The sequence below is a fragment of the Scardinius erythrophthalmus genome, assembly GCF_964197995.2.
Source record: "Scardinius erythrophthalmus genome assembly, chromosome: 12".
Lineage (NCBI taxonomy): Eukaryota > Metazoa > Chordata > Actinopteri > Cypriniformes > Leuciscidae > Scardinius > Scardinius erythrophthalmus.
The window spans coordinates 5,416,151-5,436,184 of record NC_138232.1 but is presented as its reverse complement, the minus strand read 5'-3'; the positions used below and the strand labels follow the sequence as shown (position 1 = coordinate 5,436,184).

At 37.3% G+C, this 20,034-nt stretch overlaps 1 protein-coding gene across 1 annotated transcript in view; it reads right to left on the bottom strand.

Moving 5' to 3' along the window:
• ptprt (protein tyrosine phosphatase receptor type T) overlaps positions 1–20,034 on the bottom strand; it is a gene marked incomplete at its 5' end in the record, with an annotated part of 249,208 nt that overhangs the window by 184,603 nt on the left and 44,571 nt on the right. Inside the window, one exon of the mRNA XM_081380101.1 lies at positions 12,796–12,917. Coding sequence (XP_081236227.1) covers positions 12,796–12,917 — 122 coding nt within the window. The remainder of the gene's footprint in view (positions 1–12,795; positions 12,918–20,034) is intronic.

Below are 20,034 nucleotides of genomic sequence, written 5' to 3'. Positions count from 1 at the left end.
TGAAGTTTGTAATACAACCAAATTATAAGAAACGCCACATGTACAATACTTCAAATGAGGTTGAACCTCCAAATTTAAAGACTTTACAAATTCTCCAAAACTAAATTAAATGTTTTTGCCCTTCAAAAACAGTAAAACCTTGCAAAAAAAAAAAGGTCAACATCAAACAATGTTTGCATTTTACCTCCGTAACAACATTATTTCAAAAAAACGAAATGGAAATTAATTACGAAATGATTGAATCATGAAATGAGGGGAGGGGTTGAAAAAAGTAAGAGGTCTTGGTGACGTTAGTAAAAAAGGAAAGTGGAACAAGTTATTATATTTTAAATAGTGTACAAATGTACCAAATACACCAAGAGAGGCTAAAACTGCAATGGGGCAAATATATGAGCATTGGATGGTGAAATGTTTGCTAAACCTGCAATACAAAGGAGAAGTGCTCATTTAAGATCAGAGGAAGCTTTAACTGAGGCATAAGGAACGAGTCATTTTCTGCAAAATATCAAAGATGACATCTCAGTCTTTTCCCAAAGGCTGCAATCCTCCTAAACTCAGGCTTTTTCTATGAAACAAGAATGATTCAAAGCATACTGAGGCAGCTGACCTTCCGCTAACACAATGCAACAAATGTGGAAAATAGAGAGAGAGAGAGAGAGAGAGAGAGAGAGAGAGAGAGAGAGAGAGAGAGAGAGAGAGAGAGAGAGAGAGAGAGTGAGAGATAGAGATAGGTAAGAAATAAGTGGGGGAGGAAAGCAGATGCATAATTGTCCCCAAGGTAGCAGCAAAAGTGAAATCTGTTGTTGGTTTGGCAAAAGAAAAGGTCAGTGCTTTCAGAGGGCCTATTCAATATCGCACATACGCCCAGCCTGGTGGTTTTGGACGGCCACTCTTGAATCAAGCTTTTAGATGAGCCTTCATCGTTCCCCGAGGGTTGGAAAGAAACGCTCCGTCAACAAAGGCCACGTCGGGGTCTGATTGCAAGGAGGACAAAGAGAGCATTCAGCTGGAACCACCATATTATATCTGCTGATAAGCAATGCTCACAGTCTAAACACACACATGTGCATGAACACACACAGAAGAAGATAACCAGGCTAACAAAACAGTAAAGAAGGACAAAGACTTACGATAAATGACTTGTAGCAACTAAGAAAGCCGTATAGAATGAGGTTTGTGTTGTGTGTTGTGATATAGGATGCTACTTTTGGGCTTGAACAGAGATCAAGAACAGAGTTCTAAGGGCAAAGTAATGCTCCTTTTTGCTGGAAACACAATTTCTGAGCTTTGAACTCCTATAATGAAGTTGTAATACTATTGGCAAGTCTTTCTAAAAGGAGTTGGGAGAAAAATGAGACCAGAGGGTGTCCCTTTTTCTTGCAAAGCATCTGCCGAGTTTGACTGTTTAGTTTGGCCCTCCCAGCTTTCTGTACTACAAGCTACACTCACACATGCAATATACACATAATAGGTACTTAAAAGCCTAGTGGTCATTCTATAATGAATAGTCATTAAGCATTACGTTACATGAGGCAGTTAGCAAGACATAACAACAGGTGCAAAACAGGAACAGCCTAATACGCTGAGCAAACATGAAGTATATCTGATGAGAGGAGGTTGCTCTGAATCCCTGAATAGATGAGCGCAGATAAATTCTATTTCAATCACCAATTTAGCTAATGTAAACAGCCTACTTTCATGCTGATGAGTTGTATTACTTAGAATGGAGAACTGATACAGTATATTGGTTCGATTCTGTTCTAGGTGCGTTACATTTTTTTGCAATTGTGGCATTTTTTTTATTTTAGATTTGTGCACATTTCCCTTTTATTTTTGAGGGATTTTTTAATTCATTACATTGGATTTTCATTAGTCTAATACAATCATATTTTTACCATATTACAGTAAATAACCATTTTAAAATCAACAAAGGAACCACAAAAAAAGAAATTACCATGAAGTTTAATTGCTTAAAGTGCAGCTATTATGCTATTTTAAAAGTTTTGTTTGGATTTTTAAAGGTCAAACAACACTTTAATTTTTGCATTGCATACATTGCACATCACCTCATATCTCAAAGTGTCTGAAAATGGTTCTTTCAAAGATTCAGTCTCTGCCTCTGATTGGTCAGATGGCTCAGTCTGTTGTGATTGTTTTACCGCTTACAGTGCATGTTGAAAACTAAACGCCCATTACCATATCTGAATTTCAGCTCCAGAGCCTTCCTCAGCACTTGATACACAGTGGTACAGTAACAATGGCGTTGTTGTTTTTTCCGTATCAATTCCAGTACAAATCTTCATCTTTTTGAAGTGGAGGCAACATGGATTCGCAGCGCTGAAAACATCGTCTTCTCGACGTGTCGACAACATGAACCAAACTCTTCCAGTCTCAGCTACAACTACAGTGTTTGAGGGCGGGGTAAAGTAGATGTCATTCGTGGGCAGCCAATGAAGACCATAGGCTAGCATTATGCAAATTTGTTACGAGAAGTGAGACTGAAATTGCTGACGACTCTTACAGCAATTCAGAATCTATTAATTATTTTAGGAGTCAATAACTTTATTTGTCGTGCACTCTGATCATTAAAACTTTGCAGACCTTTTACATTCACAAACAGCTATATTAAACACTGCATGGAAGGTTATATTACGAAAAAGCAGAATAGTGGCACTTTAATACTTTTTTTTTTTTTTTGCATTCCCGTAATGAGAACTTTGCTTAAATATGCTTAATATTGCCATGAAAATAACATTGCAAAGCAAAATCTTAATTTTTTCTGAAGGTGATATATATGACCCAGACATGTTCTTTAGATTCTTTTCAACAGGTACACAAGAATCATAATATCAGGAATGCAAATCTACTTTTTGTGGCCTAAATCTCGGTCTGAGCAAGGTACAAGGTGAGAAATAAGATGAATAAAATGGCATACCAATAATGTCAATCTTTTCTTTGATTTTTGGGGTAATATAATATGACCCAGACATGATCTTGAGAAGTTTTGTGAGTTTCAATAGTACACATGATATCTGAACAGCAAGATCAAATTGGTGATCTAATGTGTAGTAGGTACTGTGGACTAAATCCCAATCTGAGTAAGGTACACATTCCTGCAATTAGTGTCCTGTTGGGTCTGAACACCACCAGATAAATTAAAGTCACTAACTAACACTTCCTGAATTTAGCCTTTGTCACAAACTGGACCCAAACTTTCTTGGCGAGAGACTGAGGTTACATACTTTAAATCCAGGATCAGTATAGATCTACTGGGTTCAACTGTTCCGAGTTGAAGCTCTGTTGCGGTATTTAATTTCAGCTGTAAAGTGGCCCTCTCATCGCCCAGAGCTCTGCTGTCTGCTTCACAATCTGTGGAAAGAGACAGTAGAACATTTCTACTCTCTCTCATTCTCTCTCATTTTTATTCCCGCTCTCATTAAGCATGCCTTGCAGTGCCTCATATGTCACCCTGGATTTATTAAGTCACCATCAAATTAATTATGCCCTTCTCTCTGCCAGCCCAATGTAATCTTTCTGGTCACATTATTTCAGATTAAACTATTCCAGTGAAGAAATGGCTCCCATGAATGAAATTTGGTGGAACATAAGGTGCATTGTCTCATAAAATCATTTCAAACAGATGTAATGTGAAGAGAGTTAACTGATTTGTTGAGGACAATTTGCTGAATTGTAATAGCATGCTTACGAACAAGAGGCGAAAAATCCAAACAGATGTTCAAAAGAGAGATTTTAAAGGGACAGTCAACCCAAAGGAACTGAAAACGCTTTCATCTTTTACTCACCCTGATGTCTTTTCAAACCTTATCCATATCTATTAGATCTGAGGTCATGTATATGCTAGGGCACTCCTAAAAAGACGCTACTTTTCTATTTGTCAAATTTATCTATTGAAAAAAAAAAAAAACATTTCAAAATAAAAATAAAAACACCTGGATGCCAATCATAGTGCAATATTTCTGAAAGCGAGAGACAGAATTTTGGCAAAAGTAACACAAAAAGAATGATTAGAATAGAACTCAACAAAATGAATAGATCAACACAATTAGTTACTTTTATAGTAATTCAGTAACGTAATGTGCTACTTAAAAAGTATTACACAGTATTTTGCACAGAAAAGCCATAGTGCGATTCATCACCCATATGTGCAATACTCTAAATTAGCTAGCCTCTGTATTTGCTTAATTACAATGCAGAATATTTTCCTTTGTTTATTTAAAACAAAACAAAACCTCATCATGAATACAACATATAATGAGTAACAACTCCGCATCTCTGTGACTAAACCTAGTTTGCATCGTCTTGATAAACATTAATGATGTGTATAGCAATTTTAATATCTTGGTTAACAAATGCACATGCAAACCATTTAAAACTGCAAGACTCAACCAAGGTTGGTACAACAGGGGAACAGATTTAAAGGCCTGTCTGCTCTTTCAAATGAATGTTCACTTAAATAGGTTTTATACATACTTTTGGTGGCTTTTCCTGGTCTGGAAAACTTGAATTACTTTTCTATTATGCATAATGTTTACACCTCTGAAATAAACTTCCAGGTAGCTATATCTTTTGATCAATGAATTGACTTTTTGACTTTGAATTGACCATGACTTTTCCAGTGATTTATGAGCACTGGATAAGGATTATTAACAACCATTTGAACATTTGATACAAAATGAACATAGATGGACAATTCTATAGTGAAAAAATACATGTTCTACATTTTAAGACATTCATATTTTAATTATGATATATATATATGTATTATATATAAAATGTATTAGATATGATATTTAATTATTATAAAACCCACTAAATAAATTTTTATGTTTTCTGTGTGAAAAAACTGAAACATCCCTCTTTAAATATACTGCTCTGTGTAGACATAGACATTACATGTCTTCAGAACTCCCATACAGCATCAACCTTAAGAACTGAATGACCTATGTAATGCATTACAGTATGATTACTGCAGCGCATGCTATTCTTTAAGTATGATCAAGACCACTGATTTGTTCTTACTGAGGTAGTGCTGCATAAAGCTTACTATATATACTCAGCATGAAAAGAAGTACTAACTCTCTGCATTTCTCTCTGGGGCCACATTGCTCCTGACAGCAATGGCTTTTAAATGCTCTGCTGGTCAAACAATGGCATTGACTTATGGTTACCCATCCCTGTTTTCTCTATGCGTACAAAGGAAAAGGTAACCACGCACCGCTCAAGGTCGTCACCAGACAACAAATTTCTGGCCTTCGTTACGAGTGATGGATAACAGAAACTCCTTCATCCCGGCAAATGATCAGAAAATTGTATTATCCAAGTACAGAGATAAAAGGATTACTACACAGAGGAGATGAGAATGTGAGCGATATGGGGACAATGAAAAATGGGGGATATATTGAGGGATAAAGGGAGGATGGAAAGATGAGGCATTTCACTTTACGAGGTGCTGTACGAGCAGAAAGACACTGTTTTTCTGGCTGGCGACCACAGGGCCTTCAAGCATGTATGTCTGTCAAATTCAACAGCCAAGAGACATACACACACACACACTTTCAGACACACAGACGGCAATGGTCTTTCAGTCAGAGATAATCTAATGCAAAGTGAATTTAGGCTCCCAAGCTTCAAAAAACTGAAGGGAGAACAGGTAAATTTGTGAAATCAAAATTAAATGAAAAAATATCCAAATATTAGATCATTACCGCAAAAACGCATGAGGAATCAGGTTTGAGGTAAGAGTTCACTTAAACAAAATGCAAACAAACTAAACTTCTTAAACTGAACAGCAAAACCCCCCAAAATTACCATATGTCCACCCACATTTACATGCCAACAGTGATCATAAACTTGGCCCACCCAATCATGAGGATGTAAACATTAAAAACAAAACTCATGTTTTTTTGTTGTTGTTGTTTTTTTTCAAAAGAACTATGCTAACGCTATAAGTACACTTCAGGGAGGCAAATTAAATAATAAAATTGCATAATTAAACCTCTTTAAATTCTAATTCGCTCTTCGATGAGAAGGGAGGCATGAACAAGCAACCAAACAAAGCAGAGATGGACAAAAAAACATTCTGTTTTCCTGGCGAGAACATGCATGTTTTGTCCTGTTAATCACAAGCTCTGATTCTTGACCCAAGCCACCAAGTGAGTGAGAGTGTGTGTGAGCCTGAAAGTGAGAATGCATCACTGGGAGTATGTTCACTGAGGCATGTAAACCAGAGCAGAGACATGTAAGTCAGCAGAGGGCCCGAGCGGGGCTTTAATGAAAGCAGCGTGTCAGCGGAAGGTGTGATGAATTTGGGAGACATGGGAGGGGGAGAGCGAGAAAGCAGAGGAAAGAAAAAGCAAACGGGAAGATCGAGACAGTGGGAGAAGGGAGGAGCGGAGGGCTCTTAGCAGTCGGGTCCCCAGTGTGAGAGCGTGATTCCGGCAGCTCGCAACAGGAGACTCATAGAGGCTATAGCTTTGCTTTATTGGAGCCTGGAAATCAGTAAACAAGACTGATGTGTGTTGGGATATGATGCTAAATCCACTACCTCACTCTCAATCATCTCCTTCTATCTGTCTTTTTCTGCCTATCGCTCTCTATTTCTGTCTATTGTCTCTTTTGACCTGTCAATCTCATTCATGGCAATGTTCTGCTAGATACCCAGCTTCCCTCATTCTCCATATCTCTCTGTGTGTAACATTTGAACATAGTCACTGTTGTTTAATGTTCAAAACCACCTACTCAGTATTTCCAAATTACCAGATAAGACTTAACTACCACTTTAAAATGGCAGATTGTCACAAACCTCTTATACAACAAAGCCTGTTATCCTATTACTTTTGAATTTGGAGGGAAAAAAAACATCTAATATTTTTCTGATCAAAATTGTGATTGCATCAATTCAAAAAAGCTTCAGGTTTGCTGCACCTGTTTGTAGGGCTGCGCAATTTGTCAAAAAATTGTGTTAATATATTAACACGACTACAGTATAATAATAATAATGACAATATTGTTGTTAAATAAAAATAAAATAAGAAATATAGTAATATTTCACAGTGAAATTATGCATTATGGATGCAAGTTTATAGCCAAGCAAACTGAAGCACTAAATGTCATCTAAACATTAACTCTTTCAAATGAACCTTTGGGAAAATTAATTTTAGTGAATCTGTTCACCTGGACAGTTAATTTAAATGCACCAGTTCATTGCTGATGTGTGTGTGCCCATCTTCTTTACTTCTCAACATAATATTTTGTTAAATTCTGCTGTTTGATCACTATGTTTTTACTCAATTATATAAATGTGTTTTATTATATATATTAGTGGCATTTCGTGAATACATTTTTTTGTTCATAAATCATCTTAATTAAGATTCTCAATGTTTTTGTGTCAGAACACAAAAACATAAACACTGCTCTGATTTAAATTGTTTTTAATGAATTCATTAGCTTGTAGTGTAACATGACTAGTTTAACTACTTTAAATTATGAGCAACTCAAAGATTCACTCAACACTGGTTTTTATGTGTGTCTATATGATTAAGTGCATGTGTAAGTGGGTGTACGCAAGTGCTTGCCTAGAGCTCCTTCCCTGTCAATTTCTTTTCAATTGCAACCTTTTCCGCCCCACTTTCTAATCTTAGAGGACAGAAATCAGACTCACAATCAAGCACTGCTGCCCATGAGAGCCCTCAAATCATCACGAAGGACAAAAAAAAAAATATGAAAAAGTAAAAGTGAAAGGCTAAAAATGCCAACCATCTGTAACACGCACATTAACGCAATACTGCCCAGACAACCTATAATTCAGAACTCAATTACCATTCCAAAAAGTGCACAGTATGCAGAGGGACTTTGGACACCCATGAGGACGGCTGCACAAAAATCATTTGTGATGATTAAATGACAGCTCTTTTGACTGGCTCTGATTTGTTGACAGCTCTGGCCAATCAGAGTATAGAAATAGTAGGACAAATATCATAAAGACATGAGAAACAAAGAAAGACAAAGTGAAAGAACATTAAAAAATTAGGCTACGGTCTTTCATCTGTCCATCAAAGACAGAGTAAATACATCAGGAAATAAATGGCCTCTGTGAGTTCATTAAAGGTCCAAAAAGTTTTATAAATCAAACACATAGCAAAGTTATAAACACAGTCTAAACCGTTCAAAAAGATACTTAGTTTTTCTTTAAAAAAAAAAACTAATTAGTGACCCCAAACCTCACAGACTAAAAATACCCAGACTAATCTTACATTTAAAGGGATAGTTCACCCAAAAATGAAAATTTTGTCATCATTTACTCACTCTCATGTTGCTCCAAACCAATTTTTTTTTTTTTTTTTTGCCCCTTTCTACCTTGGAACACAAAAGCAGATGTCTAAGAAACATATGAAAACTATTGTACGTGTTAATCAGAAACTTTCTCAATTCATGGGTGCACACTGCAGCCTAAAATTAGATGTTTTTGGCATCAAAGCCACTGTTGAGCTTGACTACATGAATTAACTAACTAAAAGTACTGATGCACATTCCCTCGCTTAACATTTTAGAGTGTGACATCGGAGGGATGATTGGTCTCCTCTCTGAGAGCAATAAGAGCGTGTGCACCTGGCCACAACATCTCATTCACAGATGTATTTTCCCTGGAGGAGCTTGTCTCTGAAGCCCTCAGAGGGCGGCAGTAATGAGAGGAATGGATTGTATTGATGCTAGTGACCCGCGGTCCACGGAGGAATAAAATGAAACAGTGGCGACTGACAGGCTTCATTACACTTCCTGTAAGAACACATTAAGGTGCCTTCATCCCCACCTGAGTCGCCTTTCTCTCTCTATCTCTCTACCTTTTCTTGCTCTGCCCGTAGAGAAAACAAAACACAAATGATACCTCCATATTATAGCAATTGATTCTCCTAGGCAGCAATGAGACTAAATGGAGAAGAAAAGGGGATATGCATTTAAATCCAAAATATTTCTTCTAATACAAACATCCTTATATTCTCTCACACACTCTTGCCACGATACTGAAGTTGACATTTAAAATCTGAATATGCCCTAAAACATTGCTCTTCAAATTCTTTTTTAAGATCATATTATGATTCTATCTTTTAGCTCTCTGAGAGATTGGCATGGTAATAGAGATTCGCATGGTCATGGATATGGCAATATTAATGTATTTGGTCTTGGCGTAAAAAATGTAATAACATGTAATAACATTACATTACATGTAATAACCCTATAGCAGATCTATACAGGTGGAGCTGGGGAAGGTGGAGGGTATCTGAAAAAGCACTGCAGTCTGCAAACAGCAAACATTGCAGCTCATTGGCCGCTGATGCAACAGCAACCAATCAGCTGTGCAATGTAGATGACAATGCAATCGCTACCAAATGAGTTAAGGACCTATCAGCCTGCCCTATCTAGAGTTTCATGCCAGAACTTGGTATTTATTCAAGAGATATTTAATTCCATCATCATGGAATTTAGGTTATTCAACACTGGCTGTAATCTAGGTAGCACTTATTACGTAAAGAAGCACACTTCCAAAAAAGTCCCTTTAATGCAATGACTTTACCAATCAGTGATTAGCTCTTTTATTTAGAAGGCGGGATTTATTCCGCCATATTGCGCGTTGAACTTTTTCCCATTCATAGTAACATGAGTGCGTCATCTTTTTATATCTAAAGTGTTTGATTAGGTCTCCTGAGCTATAAAAGAGCAACCTCTGAGCAATACAATTTTCCTGTGGATACACTCTCCAATTGCTACTTTTCATCAGGTCTTTTGCATCCTGGGTGTAATTCACTGAACACTGTATTAAGTGCCGCCTACAATCAGAGAGGAGAGACTGATATCGGTGCGTCTCCACAGGGCTTAATGACGGAAGGATCATGCCGCGGCCCAATTTCCTCCCCTGATTAGACAATCAGATCCTGATGACATCAACACGCGCAGATGGTGCTTCTTCAGCCGTTTATTTATTAATGAGTGCTTGTGTATTTTTATCAGATGGGGCCTGATGCTAGTGCCCCCAATAGAGAAAAATTACTAGACTTTGATGTTTTCAGCTAGATTTTGTTTGATGCTGTTGACGACCTCGTTTCCTCAAAACAGTGCGTCTCAACTGGTTTTGCTTCAGGACCCAGATTTTACTTTGGACATCAAGAGGCGACTCAATACAGTGTCCTAAACAGGAATCACATTATAAAGCACTGTACCCATTCTGGCAAAGGTGCTTTCACTAGAGTAATCCTAAACTTCTAGCGCTTTGAAAGGAGCACACTACCCCCCAAAATTGTCATTTATAAGGATGTCTTTTATAAGCATCTTTCCAATGGAGCGTCTGTAAGACGGGGTGCTTTTGTGTCAGATCTAGTGTGTAGGGAGCAAATGGGGTTAAATAAGCTGACGGGGAGAGACGCAGTTGTGTAGCTGACTCTATTGTCTTTAAGGGTGCTGTGAGACAGAGGTTGTTGAGCGCTGCAGGAGATGGCTGAGTGAGAGTGACAGCGAACTTGATTGCCATTTGTCTCACTGTGAACTACTGCCGAGCTTCAGAGAGAGATGGACTGAGAGAGAAAGAGATAGACTTCGAGACAGAATGGAGGCCAAAGTGCCTTCTCCACAGGGTTTGAAATGAGCTTTGTCACTCACCAGCCAATTTGGCTGCTAAATTTTTAAGTTAGTTGCCATTCAGAACTTCTACTAGCCAAAATAAAAATATCAGAAATAAACCAGATTATCAAAGTCACAGCATAGATTTAAATATATGTATTATTAAATCTGATGCGGAATCATTGTATTGCTTTCGGCTTTAAGACAGTCAATCACTGTTTGCGGATTCCACTCAAAAAATGTTTTTTAATAAAAACTAAATTCTCTGTGACTTCTCTTATAATTGCCATGAGTTTACCTGCACGTAGCAATAAAGATGTCAGGGCGCTTTTTGCCCAAAAGTCTTGGACATATGGCCTTTATGAGAACGGGTTGGAAAAAGTGGCTTCCCGCGCCGAGCCTCGGACATCTCACATGCAGGCTTATCGCACACCGGTTGCGCCATTCTGTATTTCAAGGCGGCAGTCCAAAACAGTGAATCTAATCACCATACAGGACAAAGTTCACTTCAAGAAAGAACAAAGTGGCATCAATGAGTTTGAATTAAGGTATTTGAAGAAAAAAAAAAACACGAAAACGGAAAGGGTGATCTATATGATTTCATTATTCAAGCCACAAAAACAAACCTGTTTCTGAAAAATGCACAATACACATGTCTTATATTCTCTCCTAGGGTGAAGTCAGTACATACATATATTTGTACCAAATCGTTGTATTTTAATTTGAATGTTAACTATATGTGGGTGACGCTGTGGCGCAGCATGATTTTGAACAGCTGGAGTCTCAGTTGGACAGATGCCGAGTGGTGCCGCCGGTGTGCGTATGGTCATAGAAAGTGAAAGTGATGTGACGTGTAGCCACATCAGGAGACTTGCAATATAGTGCATCAATCTATATAGAGTGTAACAGTGCCCGCCCACTTTTTCCTGTGGCATTGGTTCTGAAAATATTTTTACCAATACATTTTCCTAAAAGGATTTTTAAAAAGTTAAAGTTATACTGTACGCCATAACCAAAACCGAACAGCTACGATGTAAATCACACCATCACAAAATTTGATTTGAAGCAAAAAAGTACTAAACGGCTTTAAAGAGGGAAAGAACTACAAGCATTGCAAAGGTTTTACAAAAGGCATAACTTTAAAACTACTGATTTAAAGCTGCAGTCCGTAACTTTACGTGGGTTGTGCCTCGGCGCGGTACAGCGCGGATGAATCCAATGTTTTGAGGAGAATGTGCTGCTGTCAATCGCCGCGCCGGTGTGGATACTGGCATTCGCAATCACAGATTCTACTTTTTGGAAGTATGAACAAAATACGAATTTTCACCGGAAAATGTCGTCTGAACAAGTAACATCCACTTTTGTTCTGACCAACTAAGGAAAAAAAAAAGCATTGCAGTAATCGCGCTGATTAAATCTAACGATCGCTTATGTCTTACCTGCATGTCCAGCAAAAAAAAAGCTGTCTCTGCGTCTGTTTTGAACCCCTTCAAAACACAGAGTTCACGCCACCTTTCAAAAGCCCTTCCAATATTTATCCCTGTTTTCGCTTACGCCCGGTTGCAGTCTCTTTTTTTCTGTAGCCACTCCGAAGTCCGAAGTCATTTGCATTTTACAACGGGTGAATCTCCAGTTGTCACTGGTGATTGTTGTTTGAACCTTTCTAGATCCGCCATCAAATCTCTACCTCCAACATCCTCACACTCATAGCCTACTAGCCGAGACTCTTCTTTATGTGTACAGATGTGACGTAATGACGCAAAGACATGCTCGAATTTCCAGTGGAAATCCACCAGTACCACTGGAATTAAAAACATTATTACAAGCTTACCATTTAGAATCGAGCTAAGGCAAGCAGATAGTTTTGAACACTGGCTGGTTATGTACTTGCTCAAAAATTTATTTTGGATAATTTTAACCCAAAAAAAGTTACGTACTGCAGCTTTAAAGATGTTGATTATGTATATTGCAAGAATATATATGGGATTTTTACTTTTGGAACTTTTACTGATGCACTCTATGTCAGTTTGGAGCATCATAGAAATGCTTCACATAAATTACCATTTTCATTTTTGAGTGAACTATTCCTTTAAAAAGTCTTCAATAGAAGAGAAAGAGAGAAATAAAACAGGAAAGAGTGAGGCATGTAGGTGTATCCCATACCTGTGGGAACGGCCGCGTCCATGGAGGGTCTCTCCCAGGTGTTGACTTGCTCCCAGGCGAAGCCATTAGTCCCCAACGCCACGCTGTAGCCACAATTACTGTAGTGCTCTTCAAACGAACAGCTGCCTACAGAACACACAGGAGAGAAAAGAGGAGAAGATGGCATATGTCAACATGATTAAGCCACGGAGTGCCATCATTACTTCATCTTCGCTAAAAACACGATTTTCCACCGCATTAAGCCTTATGCTAGCCGGGAGCTAAGGATTAGAAACCCAGGATGAAATAGCACACGTCTTCTTGTCTCCTATTTTAGAGAGAGGGATTATTTAAGCAGTAAGGTGCAAAAGGGTGTACTATATTGTGAATATAAATGGTCAATACTATATGACGTGCACTAGAGTGACACAGTGCAGCACAGCCTTGACTTGCAGCTTTTATGAAATAAAAAATATTATGATCACAGATTTCTATTAAAATATTGCTTTATAAAGCAAATTTATATATTCTATGAATATTTATTTATTTATTTATTTGTTTGTTTGTTTGTTTGTTATGGTTGTATATGCTGTATTCAACTTAATTTAGATAAATTCCTATTTTAATTTTAAAAATAATTATATTATATTATTTTAATTTGATTGAAATTACAAATAAAATAGTAAAGAAAAAGTCCAGATACATTATGATAATTATAATTTGGGACAAAATGTGAAACTGTCATTAAAAAATAAATCTATTAAAAAATAAATAAATTAAATTAAAAAAAATTTTATGCAAAAAGAACTCATTGTATTTTTTTTTTTTTTGTGTGTGTGTGTCAGACGTACAGACTTTTGTGAGTTAATAAACAAGTTTTCACATAATAATAAAATTCCAATACAGGAATACCGGGAACTATCCTTTTTATAAATAACTTTTTATACTTCTTGTTTCCCTTCAGACTATTTTATTTCATGAATATTTGTAGGGTGGACTGAACGTGTCATCCAGACTTATTTGAATGGACGTTGTTTCTGTACGACACAACGCGGAAATCTCTTTAGCTTGTGTGCACGTTAAGTGCTCAGATTCAACATGATGAAACTTCTGCCTGCAGGATACTTACATTTACATTTCTGCATATTTCAAGGACCAAATATTCACTGCCGTCTTAATTTGCCCCTGCGTATTAAGCTACACAAGAGGATTAAAATGCTACAAAAATAATTAATTTGCCACGAGCGCCGAAAGACGATGAATCCTACAATACTAGCAAGATTCGCAAACCACATCAAAGGTAATCTCAAAGAAATCGCACAACCGTAAAAACAACAATTGTAAAATATTCAGAATTTTCCAGGGGGAGCGATCGGAGGGCCTAGTAGGAAAGAATTAACCAGTCAAAGACGTGATTTTGTGGAACACTTCTGCCTACTGGGGTTCAGTTCAGACAGCAGCAGAAGAAGAAATAAGGTCTCATGTAGTTTATGTAACTCTCGGTTCCTAATTGACTTTGAAGTGTGCACACATTCATACTGCCATCCTGCTTGTCCTCAGCCTACGCTGGGGAAAGAGGACGTTTTCATACTCAATAAAAAAAAGTGTCAAACAATTAGCATAGCATAACAGTGTATGTTTTTGTACAGAATTTTGGGTTTGTAGAGGGATGTTTAGGTATTTGTACACATTAGTATACATTCAATAACACTGTATCATTTATAGCATCTAAAGTAAAAAAACTTTTACATTTGTACAACTTTAGTACAAAGACTTTTTAAATCTCTGATTTGTCACTCTTGTTTACTCTGAGTTTACTCCCACAGGTGACTATGTTAAAAACTCAAACACATTGCAGGACTTAGAATTTATCAATAAATAACAGAGAAACTTTCACAGTAAAGACATTTATAAATGACTATTTTGTTTATAAATTAAATTCAACTCAGACTAATAAAAGTTAAGTAATTTGCATTCTATGTATGGCTCAAGAAAGCTCAATCACTATGAAATATGAGTGAAACAATATTATGGTAAACCAAACACATTTTAGTCATTCATTCTGTATAAATCACACAGAACATACAGTTTTAGACAAAAGGTTCAATGGGGTTCTATATAGAACTCTTAGGTTCTTGACTCTATTTTAAAGAACACTTTATTAAGGAGAAATGCCTTAAATGACTGCATAATACTTTCATGTTTAAACGGTTATTTCACATTTTCCTAGCGATAAATTAGGTTTACGAACCGCTTAATTCATCAAATTTAATTAAAATTAAAAATTTAAGAAAATGTATTAATTAAAACTAAATCCATAAAATGATCCCATGATGGGAACCCCTAAACCCCATTCTATATATGAAGCGCCTGACAAAATCCTGTTAGGTTCTGTACAGAAACAGAGTGTAGTGAAACTAATGTCAAGTTTAAAAAAAAAGTGATTAAAAGTAATAAAAAATAAAATAGTAAAATAGTAATAAAAAGTAAAAAAAAAATTTTTTAATTAAAAATACAATAAAATCAACCTGTAAATTCCACAAACTGTGTTCTATGAACCTCTAAGAATTCATAAACATTTTAAGTCTCTAAAGTCAAACAAATGTAAAAAGGCTTGTTTGTAGTATATGCTGTCAAAAGTGAGCATGTTTACATGCAAACCAATATGTTGTTAACTACCAAAAATCTGTTTATTGAAATAAACCGATTTATCGGTTTACATGCAAATCAATAACCTGGCAATGCAAGTAAACCACGTTTACAAAACTGTATAAAAAAACTGGTTATTCCCCGATGGTGACGTCAAAACGTAGGCATCCATGTATTTCAATCTATTTATCATGTGAGTTGTGATGTTAAATAAACCCAGAGTATCATTCACTGTGGCTGGATGCGCTCAAATACAGACGCTTAGTTTCTTGCCACACAGCACACTTCAATAAGATGACAGAATGTAGGTTAAGGTGTTAACATCAGGATAACTCCCAAAATCAGGGTAATGGGCAAAACAAAATCTTAAGCCATTTATGATCTTACGCTGTCGCTTAAGCATTATTGGTTTAAGAATGTGCATGTAAATGTACTCACTGTCTATCAAAATGTATAGAAATGTACTAAAATAAGCTAGTACCACCGATATGCTAATGAAATCACATTGCACACACACACTCGCACAAATGTATCTCTCCTCTAATTAATGTTGCCTAGCAATTTGATCCATTATTGATAAGTTGCCCCACAGCAGACAAGCAAGAGTTTCCAAACTCATCAGTGGCAGACATGGCATCGGTACGAGCTGGACTCGCCCCTCACATCTGCTGCTCATTGCTCCACACCTCTCACAGCTCGCTGGCATATGCCCTACCGCTGGCACGCTGTCAATACCATGTTTATCGAACAGAGCGCTCGTGCTGCCCTATCAGGAGCTCTTGATGAACTTCGAGATGATTTCACAGCTCAGGAAATGAAGAAGTGAGATTTGGGGCAGATGTGGAAGAGGTGGGTGGGTAACATCTGCTAGATTAACAGAAGGATTTGTTTACGCTCTGAAAAATAACTGGCATGTACAGAAACAGTGGTGGCAGGGTCTTACAGTTCTCTTAATAAGTTGGGTCTGTTTCTGTAAAAACAAAACAAAACAGAAAACAATATGATGTGTCTTTTTTAATTTAACTCTTTCCCTGTCAGTGTTTTTGAAAAAAAGTTGCCAGCCAGCTCCAGCATTTTTGATCATTTTCACAAAAGTTTCATGGCCCCCAGAATATTTGTTTGTATGAATATCTGAACATGCAATAAATACATAAAAAGAATAGAGTCTCTGCTTTTAAAAAAAAAAAACTGTTTTATTATTGCTTCAGGCATTCTTTTTTATCAACATTTGAATGTGGGTAAGTTTAATAAAAATCCACATTTTGAACAAAAAGCTGAGAAAATTGTGTTTTTGTCAAAGACTACGCCTGGATCAGATTCAAAACGATGATCAAAACATAGATGGAGTAGATCGAGTCCATCAACTCCCCTAATGCTTGCACAGTCCTATAGCTTGTTCTGGGTCGACATTTCATTCAGTAGCTTTAGACAGTTTTGATTTATATTCTGTTTAATGTTGATGAACGCATTATTTTACATAAGCATCTGCTTACATATGCTATCGCTTGTTTCTGCTTCTTATTCGCCTGCGTTTTGATCAGGATATTCAATGCTCTCAGAAGATGCATAATAGCCCTACCATATAACAGTGAAAACACGGAAAGCCAGGCAAACCGTCAATGGCGGGGAAACGTTGTCTCATAAATTACGGAAAATTCTGTCATTGGCAGGAAAAGAGTTAAAGCTTCGACATGAGTACATGTCTATAACGCCACTAATTTGCTTTCAAAATATAATAAACTAACTGAATGTTTTCTTACTTTATTTAAGATCTTAGTTAATAGATATTGAAGTTATGTTCATGTTTGAGAGTTTAACTGCATTAGTCATAAGCATATGCTGTGTTTTTCTTGGCCCTCACCAGCGGCATTTCCAGTCGAGCAGACAAATAGTCGGTTTGAAACTAAAGTGATTATGTCCACCCCACTAAACACAGATAATAGCTCAGATATCTGCTGTTAATGCAGCGATCAAAGTGATGTCTAAAATCTCATCATCTGTATAGTTTATTTTCAGTTTCAAGCCACATTCAAATCTATCACATGGAAGAAATGAAAATCCAAGCCAAAATGAATGGGGGTAATTTCTACCAAAGAACATGTTCTTTTCTCCATCCTAGAGAATATATAAGACAACATTATGAACTCACAATGATAAAAGATGGAAATCGTTATTCATTTGTCTTTTCTCTAATCCAAATTTTGCACACACACACAAAAAAACAATTTATGCATTTTTAATGAATTCTTAATTTGGTTATTGATTTACATATTTTTACATCATTTTTCATCTTGTTAGTCTATTGTAAAAATCCTTTTACTTACAAAAAACAGTTCCTAATCACCTCCAGAAAGTTACATCATCATTGTGGGTTTTTTTTTAGGTATTATTTGGTTTGTCTCACTCTAACTGTGTGTGTGTGTGTGTGTGTGTGTGTGTGTGTGTGTGTGTGTGTGTGTGTGTGTGTGTGTGTGTGTGTGTGTGTGTGTGTGTGTGTGTGTGTGTGTGTGTGTGTGTGTGTGTGTACATATATGTATGTATGTATACATTATAAATAAATGTATGTATACAAACATAATACAAAAGAGCTAGGTTTTTTACTGTTTATATAAACTAAAAAAAAACCCTATGTTTAGCTCTATACTGCATGAACCAGGAGTAAGTCAGCCAATTTAACCCGTGAAACACGTACACACATACACACACTCTTTTTGAAGGCAACCTCGCATGGCTTGTCGCTCTGAATTAAGCAAGAGATAGGCCTGACACGAGCATACAACGAGAAAGGAAACTCCACATCAAATACACACTTGTTTCCCGTCTCCCAACACCTTTTAGCACACAAACACGTGCAGCGGCTCTCTAGCGAGCTTGTCACTCATTCAATGTAGCAACTCCGTCAACCTAAGCTAATGCCACTTTTTCCACCTCACCTGCCGCCTTTAACCTTGTCCGCTCGGGCCACAGAATCCATTGTGCGCCGCAAATCTCTCCCATCCATCATCTGTGCTACAGGTGCAGCCGTGCCTGCCGGACAGACGCTGATTTCCTAGTTTCACTTACAACAGAAGGACAAAGAGGTGCCAGTCCACCCACGCCCGAGCGGATATTTACCACCCTACTCAACGCCAACTTCCTAATTGTTCAAACTCATTCATACGTCCCCATGTATTAGCTGTACACACCTCAGTGATTCCTTCATTTAGTACACATTACACCCACACAAAGACAGCAGGACTCGGGTCCTCCAAGAACAGGCGCCCAACAGACATTCACACGTTCTCCAGCGAGAGTGGGAAGTGTTGTGTTGCTCGAGTAGGTTTTCGCACCTTTAAAACGCTACAAGGATTACGGGGTTCTGTACCCCGCACCACTCCCATGGATCCACACTTTGTGTGACTAAAAATCACATTTTACACCTTCGGCTGCAACACTCTGGAGTTAAATATCAGCATTAGAAAAGCAGTTTTGACTGGACATTCTGTGCCAAAGCACTTTCCCCCACAGACCAAGTGAAAATGCAACATGCCTTTGCCAAATACTCAATTCTCACCTTTTACAATACCCTGCCATTCTGCTGACAAATGGTGTGTTTATTCCTATACAGAGCTTTTTTGTTGAATAATTGGTAATTAACCAGTTACCAAATGCTTGTGTTTCAAAAACTCTGGGAATTTGATTAGTGCTAAAAGGTGACTCAACTGAACTTGGGAAGTCTTCTCTTGACCTGGCTTGTTCTCACGTACTGACTCCAGCTGGAATGAAACTTCCTACGGACATCAGCTATTATGCTGCTTTCACATGCTATCGGAATTATCATAAATACAAGTTTCCTAGTTAAAAATTGGACATGAACACCCTCTCACCCTCTCATTTACGTAGTTCCCAAGTTGGACTTTAAATGATGTTTTATAAACAAAGTTCGGGAGGAGCACGTTCAAATAAGCAATCCAATCTACTCGTCATCAAACAATTATGTCTACCCTAATCAGCATGACAAGAAGTATATATATATCCACACTGTCAACTCACCTAATATTCCTTGACAGTTTTTCAGCATCCCTCCACCACCCCGACTCCTCACTCTTGGCTTAATCTTTACAGCCAGGAATACGGGGGGAGTACTCTGGGTTCGGGCCGAATACCGAGCCCGGAGCCCTCTCCTCGGACAGCACGCCAAATACGCATTTATTCTATCTAACTTATTTGTAAGTGTGAACTAGTGAATGAACTTTAAACGTTGCAGAGGGAAGAACGATTGCTGCTGTGACTGGTATTGTTTATTCGTTTTTTTCCACAACAACTACATCACCTTGTCTTGTCATTAAAGTAGTGCATATTTACATATATGAATGATCATTTGAAGCATATTGTATGTTTTACTGTATATATAGCGAAAATAGCCTGTAATTGTCTGCCAGCTTATTATCTAGATAGTGCTGTGAATGTTTATATGGTTGTCAATGAATGGGACGCTAAATAGCATTTTGGCTTTAATATACATATGCCAATATAGCAAATAGTATATCTTACAATATATAAAAAATGTGAACAAGGATTGCTCATGCAAAACTTGCCACCATGATGCTAAGCTGTTTGTCAGGACATTGC